This window comes from Diplotaxodon limnothrissa, unplaced genomic scaffold (genome assembly GCF_057381915.1).
Source record: "Diplotaxodon limnothrissa isolate DT_005_m unplaced genomic scaffold, D_limnothrissa_male_GT1.1 unmapped_scaffold_7, whole genome shotgun sequence".
NCBI classification, from domain to species: domain Eukaryota; kingdom Metazoa; phylum Chordata; class Actinopteri; order Cichliformes; family Cichlidae; genus Diplotaxodon; species Diplotaxodon limnothrissa.
The window spans coordinates 809,646-818,413 of NW_028188561.1; the positions used below are offsets into that span (position 1 = coordinate 809,646).

Here is an 8,768-nt window from a genome sequence, read left to right on the forward strand (position 1 = left end):
TGCCTCTCTTACTTGGGGCTTGAATATTTTCTTGTTAAACTGTAAAATAACATTGTCTAAAGATTGTTGTTTGTGCCATTAAAATCCTCACGTGTGAATGCATTTTCTTGTAAAATAAATGGCAAGTTGTTTTACTTCTGTGCAAGTAATGCAATTTAATACAATCGCTGATGTCTTGTCATAAATTTGTGCATTTATTTAAATACTGAGGTTTTCTGGAGGAAGACCTAAAGTGTACTAGCTGCTCTAACTCCATGTTTTTCTTCTATTACTTTGCACATGCTTGATAGCTGTTTTAGCTCCCTATCAGTTCCTTTAAGCCAACTCTTAGATATTTTACCCACCTGCTGAATAACAGTGTTCCACACCCACTAACATTATACAGATCCAAGAGAAAGGAGACTGTAACGCAGTCTGAGGTCTAAGCTTTAAATGAACAAGACTCACTTGTACATACACTTTGGCCATGTTTAATACAAACTCTGTCTCTTGCTCTATGGCAGCTGAGAGATGCTCCAGCCTCCCCATGCCCTTAATTGGATAAGTGGAAGAAAATGGGTAGGTGGATTCCAGCCCTTCTTACTCGCAAAGTGTTTTTACAACTGTGATTGCATTGAGGGGACAGTAAGTTGAGAAGGTCTGAAACTACTGTAGATATTACAAGTACGGCAGGTTGTTTCAATCATTACATGACCACTAAAATATACTTGGAAATATTTTTCCAGTTTTGCCACTAGGGGGAGGTGTTGCAAGTGAGACAAATAATTTAAAGGACCTGGTAGTAAACAAATGTTTATTTTCATATAGCCATATAGAAACAAAGAATAAATAGAAACAATGTATAGCAACAGAAACTTTACAAAAGAGAAATAATGTGATGCTTTTAATAATATTATTGGTAACTGCACTTCAAATGCAACAGATGTCCAATAAATATGTTCTATTATCTACAAAATCAACGTGTGTGCTGAAACTATGCAAGTCTGACCTAAAAAAGCCAGTTAGAGATGACAGACGATGCAATAATGTTTTAAGTTGAAACAAACAAAAAAAACCAAACAAAAAAAAACAGCAAAAACTAAAGTATGCAATCCATTTCTGAAAGCATTTTTCTTCCCTTCACTAAGTGATGGGAAAGACACAAAAAGGTTTTGGGCCAAAGGAAGCACCAAGGACCAGCTGCAGGCCAGTGTGCATCATTGGAAAGCACACACCTGTTAGTAACCATACCCCTGGTGATAGCCATCCTGATAACCGTGTTCGTATCCATGATGATGGTAACCATAGCCACCATATTCGTCTTCAGGGCAGCGCATGCCAAGGCACTGCTGGATGGCCATCTCCTGTCTGCGGAGCTGCATAGAGTCTACCAGGTCATAGATAATGGCCATGGACCACATGGGTGAGGGGTACCAGCACTTAACATTGCCGTCCTTCCCCACCAGCAGCATGGAGAAGTATTCTGGGCTGATTTGGAAGTAGTTTCTCATGTCCTTCACGAGGGTAGCTGAGAGCCCTTCACGCTCCACGGTAGCACTCCCTGGATGGACCAGAGGATCAGGTTAGGAACAACCTATTAAAGAGTGAATTTCACAATAGATGTAGCACATCGACATTTTCCTCTTCCTCTAAACTTATCACACTGAACTCAGATACCAAAAAAGTAGAGACCTTAGCTTTCAGAAAATATATCTGTTCACTATTTTGTATTAAAAATTCTTACCATTGATAGGATAGAGCTCCAAGACTCCGCCCATATCTGGCAACTCTGTGCCAACCAGCTTCAGAATGGCGATGTACCTCAGGCCTGTGTAACCATGGCAACCTTTTTTTGAAAAGACAGAATGAGGCAAACAATTTTTAGACAACAGCATGACTTCAAATGAGAACAGCAGTATGCTATCAAAGTTTACCTTGGACTATGACCCTGACTGACATGACCAGACAAAAGTGCAGTTTAAGAGCCTCAGCAAGCAGATTTACAGATGCTGGGAGGAAGTCATACTTGTTTTCTGCAAACAGAACAAAATGTGAAGACACGTACTGAGCAAGCTGCCAACACATCACTGTAATGCACGCCAGAAAAATTAACACTGTTTTTTAAATCTTTTTATCCAGATGTGGAAAAAAAAAGTTGTGTGCATGTGTTTACTGTCAGGTAATCACCGGCACTGGCAGACATTTTCAGAAGTAGGATGCGGCTGGTCCCCAGTGTTACAAAGCCTAGCCCGAGAGCAAGAATGTAGGCTGATGAGCCGGAGCACAGCCTGGGGCACAAGGGCACATGGCTGCGACTGGAAATGGATCCAGCCAAACCTGCTGGAATACATACAAACATGCACGCACACATGTTTATCAGACTTCCCCTTTACATTATGATTATTATACTGCCAAAGAATTTTTTAAAAGTGTTGTGTGTGTCTCAGAAAGGTTTTAAAAAGACAACATTCATTCATTCATTTGTTCATTTTCAGGCACAACAAATACCTATATTGAACATAAAATACACAAAACAAAAAACAAAAATTGCCTGAAAAAGGAGTGGGACGAAGAAAACTTATTAAATCCCACCCCTATACTCACTCATCAACAAAAAACAAACAAACAATAAACTTCCCGCAGCTACGCCCATCATTGCATACAGACCCATCAACAGCCCCGGGCACATACAAGCATCTAAGCGGCAGCTCGCAAACAACAATTAGAGCCTTCATAACTGAATACAGAATATATAAATTATAAATTGCATTACCACAGGTAACAGGCAGTAATAACTACAAGTAACAAACACACATACATATACATACATATATATATCTACACACACAAGTACATATATGTACATACATATGCACACTTTTTTATTTTTATTTTTTGGAATCCATACCAGCAATGGTAAGAGGACAGACATTACAGAGCACACTAAAACCCATCATTGAGTATACTGTGACCAGACCAACTGTTTGTAGAGAAATTTAAATCTATGAATATTTTTGCATTGTTTCAATTGTAAACTCAGACTGTTCCAGATTTTCACACCACATACAGACACACAAAAGCCTTTATGGGTTGTTCGAGTTCTGGGTAATTTGAATTCTCCAAAGCCTCTCACATTATAAACCTTTTCTTGAATTTCAAATCTAGTTTGTAAATTTGCCGGTAAAAGTTTAGTAAAAGCTTTATACAAAATTATGGATGTATTGTAATTAACCAGATCCTGGAATTTAAGTAACTTTGCCTGAAGAAAGAATTTGTGAGTATGATCTAGATAACCAGCCTTGTGAATAATACGCAGTGCTCGTTTCTGTACTGCGACTAATGGATTAGTTGTATTTTTATATGTATTTCCCCACACTTCCACACAATATGTAAGATATGGAAGAACCAGGGTACAGTACAGAGTACGAAGTGCATCTTTATCAAGGAATTGTTTCACTTTGTTCAAAACTGCGAGGCTTCTAGAAATTTTGGTTTTTATGTGTCTGACGTGGGGTTTCCATGAAATTTTATTATCAATTACGACTCCCAAAAATTTGTTTTCACTCACATTATCAATTGGTACACCTTCAATGATAATTGGTAATTCTATATTATATTTTAAATTACCAAAAAACATTGCTTTAGTTTTATTTATATTTAATGATAATTTATTTATGTCCATCCATTTTTTTTTTATTAATTTTAGCTCCCTGTTTACGGTCATTACAAGATCAGTATAATTATCGCTACTGAAAAATATGTTGGTGTCATCTGCGAACAGTATGAGTTTAAGTACTTGAGAAACATCAAAAATATCATTTATGTATACATTGAAAAGTTTTGACATTGACAGGATGTAAGTGTGAACTAAAACTTGCAGAAATAATGATCAAATACAAGACACTAAAAACAACACTGCGGGTTAATTTGGTTAAAAGAATATCATTCTAATTATGCTGTGTGAGCCGTTTCGAGATATGTGGTGGCTTTTCCATTAATGGCTCATCTGTGAAACAGCTTATGAGGAGAAACAACTCAGTATAATGCAATACAAAGATGACCGTGTCATTGAGACTATATACCCCTTATCTTGTATATCAATATTCAGTAAGATGACCTTTATATTCCAAGAAATCTATGTATCAGGCAAGCTTTCAGGTCAATTCTTTAAGTAATCCAAGAGTTTTATGTGGATGTTGGCTGTTTTTGTTTATTCTCTGTCAAACTATGACTCAATAAGCACTGTTGCAACAGGGCTCACAGGGATTTTCAGTCTGGTTATTGTGTCATTTGGCATACCATAACATTTTCTTCCAATTTCTCTTCCTTAAGAGTAATTTTTTGACAGCCACCCTCACACTGACACCATTTCTGATGTGGCTTCAGTAAGCAGTATATGGATCAACTGCAAGCCCAGATGCATCTCTCAGGTCCTGTGTCAGGTCTTTGCTGCATTTTTTCACCCTGATTTTTCACACTTCAAAAGCTTCAGGAGCTTTTTGCTCAGTGCAGCATCAGCACCACGGAAATACACGGATACATCCGTAGACTCGAGACAGAATTCACAATGCGTTTTTGGGACTTTCAGGTGTATGGACCAATGTTTTATTTTCTGATCAAACCAGAACACTTTAATGAGCAGCTAGATTTGTCTCGCATTATCTGGCTGAGTTAATGCCAGTTAACATCGAAGCAGCTGGAATCCATAGCTGTGCGTGTTCATGGAGCTGCATTTTCACCTGCTGGACATCACTACCTGACAAGTTTAACTTTCTTCAGAACATTGCAGGGGCCTTATTGCCAGTATTTGTCTCTACATATCTGTGTGAGCATGTGTATCTCTTTATTAACAAACATGCCATATTGGCCCAGTTTATTTTTCTTATCATTGTTGTGAGGAGACCATAAATAGCATTTGTATTTTCTGTTGTACAGTTCATTTGCTGTTATGGATAAAAAGTGTCTTTTTTTGTTTCAAAATAGCTGATAACTATTCACTGATAGCTGCCAACATCTGAGAATAAATATAATTCTATAAAGTTGCTCTATATAGTGTGTAACTGTTAACATAGAGCATTATTAAATTTTTTGCTAATGCAATCATATGGCACATTGACTTCTGAGGAAATTTTAGACGGCACTCGTCATCAGAAAGGTTGCCTACCCCTAGCCTAGAGGAACTGACTCTTCATAAATGAATCGAGTAGGGATCGCTATCCCAGGATGGTCAGTCATACGATGCAAGATTCTCTCAAGCACAGCGCATCAACAGGACTGAACTGCCAGCCATGCAGGAGGAAGATGCAGCAGATCCTCTCTGATCACAGCCACCCCAGCCACAGACCGGCAGGTGGTTCAGGAACATTCAGGGATAGTTTCTACCCACAAGCTATCAGACTTCTGAACTGCAGACATTCGGCACACACTCACTACAACTACTGGACTCTACAAACTGTCACTATAAACCAATTTAAATCCTTACTGCACAAGTTTTTGCACAACTGTAAATTCCAAACAAATTCTCTTAATATTAATACTTTAGTATTTTGTTATTTATTATTATTATTAATAAATAAATTTTCTTCTTTAATATAACTGCTCACTTCTATATGTTCATGTAAAGCTGTGGCTACAATGTTTATCTGTACATGACAATAAAACATGAAACTTGAAATTTTACAGTAGTAAGTTTGATAAGATATATTATTTACCGTAGTGAGGGGCTTTGCTGGGTGAAAACCGTTTACGTCTGCTATATTTAACCTGAAATAAAAAGGAACATTAAGCAGATTTGTTTATCAAAAGCAAATGAAAGAATGTTTCACAATGAGGTGTACAATCACAGGAGGTAAACAATACTCACATTTGCACGCTTGGTTGAAGAGTGTATCTGCTTGAGCTCATGATTACTTTCAAGTTCACACTCTAGCAACTGCTTCACCACCTGTAGCTCAGTGAACAGTATCTGACAGTGTTTGCAACCAGGAGCAGGTGTCCTCGGGAGAGGACGTCCCCTCCTTTGCTTTGCTGCATAGTAAGGTGCACTGCTTGGGATTAAAACATCAGGAGATACCCCTGTTGAATGACAAGTAACCTTGCTGCTGGAGATAGAAGGCTGCATAATTGGGATGGTGTGGTCACTGAGAGTGTCACTGGCAGAGAGAGGCTGTAGGTTTGGTCTGGTAGAGTCACCCAGAGCCTCGCTGTCAGAGGGAGGAGCAGGCCGATGGTTCAATGTAGCATGGTCACTGTGAGCCTCGCTGTCAGAGGGAGGAGCAGGCCGATGGTTCAATGTAGCATGGTCACTGGGAGCCTCGCTGTCAGAGGGAGGAGCAGGCCAGTGGATCAGTGTAGCATGGTCACTGTGAGCCTTGCTGGAAGAGGCTATAGCAGAAGCAACCTTTGACCCTTCCTCCAGTGCCCTAAAGATGCCCTCCTCAATTACAGCATCATCCACTTCATCCATGTGTGAGACCATTTGTGGTGTGGGATTTGATGCCCTCAGAAGTGCCAGTTCTTTAGCAACGTGTCTGTCCTTGGCCTTTTGCATGTAAAGTTTAATCATAGGTGTCTGAAAAAATTGGTATTAGATGTGATTAGGGTTAAATTTAAACAGTTTTCTGTGTAACCATATATCAAAACTGTCAGTATTTTACTTATTTGGGCATCCTTCACGTTTTTATCTATGCACACAACATGCTTTCTAGAGCTCGAGGAACATTATATAAATACAGCATACGGACAAAGAAAGAACCACCGTATTCTTCTATAGAAACTGGAAGACTTTCATTTCACCAGAGTAACAAATATGTAAAATGCAAGGTCCTAAATGTAAGTCCCTTTAACATAAACATCTGATTCCAGAGATCAAGGGCTGCCTCACCAACACACAAAAACCACACAGAGACACCACAAAGTCAATAACATACCTGTAATTTGTGGACCTTTTCCAGGTGCTTGTCAAGCCGTTTAAGATGTTTTGACTGACATAAGCGGACTGGACAGTCCAGATTTGTAGAAAAGCTGTAAAAATAGTAAAAAAAAATGCTGAGTAGGATGAAATAGAAATTGGATGTGTAAGATAATTGTATCAAATAAATGCAGTGCTTAGAAAAAATGTGTAGGGACAGTAAATATAAATTTATCTTTCAGAATTTATTAAGACACTTACTGCCGATGAGAAAATTGGCTCAAAAGAGTCAGCTCAGTTTTATTTACAACCTGCTCTGTGACTCTTAGGTGCTGAACAATATCAGCATATACATGTCCACATATGGGACACTTGTGTCCATTTCTGACACAGTGATGCCTTTGAGACTTTGAGGCGACAGCAACCTGTTGCCGTTCCTCTGTCCTCTGCGGCAACTCACTGCTCACGAACGCCCCCTGTACACAAAAAGAAGATGCATACAACTACTAAAAAAGTTTTATTTTTTGTCTTACTCTTACTTAATATTTACAAATGCCAATGAAAATAAATTATCTGCAGTACTGTTAGTAATTCTGACTACTTTTGATTTGACCTTTATATTTCTTTGAATATATATACTGTCTTTGAATTCATCTTGTGTACGAAACCCACTACTACTCCTCCTCATGACCTCACTAAAAATGGACTGGAGCTAACTCACCTCTTCCTTAAACTCATCTTTTCTCAATTGTCTTTAAATTTATCTGGTGGAGGTTTCCCATCATCACTCATTTCTAATCTTCTTCTAAATCTTCTCTTTAATTAATTATTGCCACATTTAATTAATTATTTAATGGTGTATTTAATTAATTCATTATGGCAGTCCTGGTGTTCCATACATATGAGCTGACCATGTGACGTAGAAGAATACAAAGACATATTTTGTTGAATGCATTGAAACTGAGAACAAATTTTACCTTTTCCATGGCCACTTTGTGAATCATTTGTCCCAAATGTTCTGCTTCATCCTTTGAATCGTCTTTAGATTCATCCTGTGTGGGTCTGCTATCATGTGTCCCATCCTCTTCAGATGCTGCCACCATCTGTTTTAAGAGAAGACAACAATATGTTTGGCTCATTTTTGATATATAGATTGTGGAAGCAGTGAAACTGAGGATGAATTTCACATCTCTTTGTGGCATAGGACACCCAGTTTTGTTTTTCATGGCTACCTTAGGAATCCTTTTACGTTCTTGTTCTTCCTCCTCTTCTGAATAGCCTTCAGATTCATCCTGTGTGGGTTTCCAGTCATCTGTCCCATCATCGTCAGATGAGCTAACAGACTGCTTTTAGAGCAGAAAAATATATATTTTACTCATTTTTCATGGATGTTTGGAAACAAAACACTTACATCTTTAACTGCAGGAGAAGAAACCCTGCTGGATTTTTCCTGCCCACCTTAGGAACCCATTCCCTCGCTTCATCCTCCTCCTCCTCTTCTGGATTGTCTTCTTGTGTGAGTTTCCCCACATCTGTCCTATCATTTTTGTAAAAGATGACCATCTGATTTTAGAAAAGTAAAAGTAAAAAGGTAAAAGATTAGTAATCAGTGAAAACACTAAAAACAAGCACAAGAACATACATTACATACTTTTCTCTTGCGCAACTGGTATGTCACTTTTTGTAGATGCTCCACCCCCTTTTTCAAATCCTGTTTAGTTTCTCTTATTGTGGCTCCGGCACTACCGGCACCCTCACCCTGACCTGGGCTCACCATCTGTTTATGGTACAAATTAAATATGTTTTGTTCATGATGGAGTAAATGATTATATATGAAAGAAGTGCAACCAATCAAAACTCTTACCAAGGGAATCAGGGC

At 38.4% G+C, this 8,768-nt stretch overlaps 1 protein-coding gene across 1 annotated transcript; it reads right to left on the minus strand.

The window, feature by feature from the left end:
* Nucleotides 1-1,161: 1,161 nt before the first annotated feature.
* On the minus strand, nucleotides 1,162-8,196 carry LOC146606809 (uncharacterized). Its single transcript, XM_085349388.1, has 10 exons — nucleotides 8,122-8,196; nucleotides 7,867-7,992; nucleotides 7,151-7,365; nucleotides 6,909-7,002; nucleotides 5,843-6,550; nucleotides 5,691-5,742; nucleotides 2,167-2,319; nucleotides 1,914-2,012; nucleotides 1,724-1,825; nucleotides 1,162-1,540 (listed from the first exon to the last, which is right to left on the minus strand). The coding sequence occupies exons 2-10, from the start codon at nucleotides 7,990-7,992 to the stop codon at nucleotides 1,218-1,220; spliced, it is 1,872 nt and encodes a 623-aa protein (XP_085205514.1). The 5' UTR covers nucleotides 8,122-8,196; the 3' UTR covers nucleotides 1,162-1,217.
* Nucleotides 8,197-8,768: the final 572 nt, after the last annotated feature.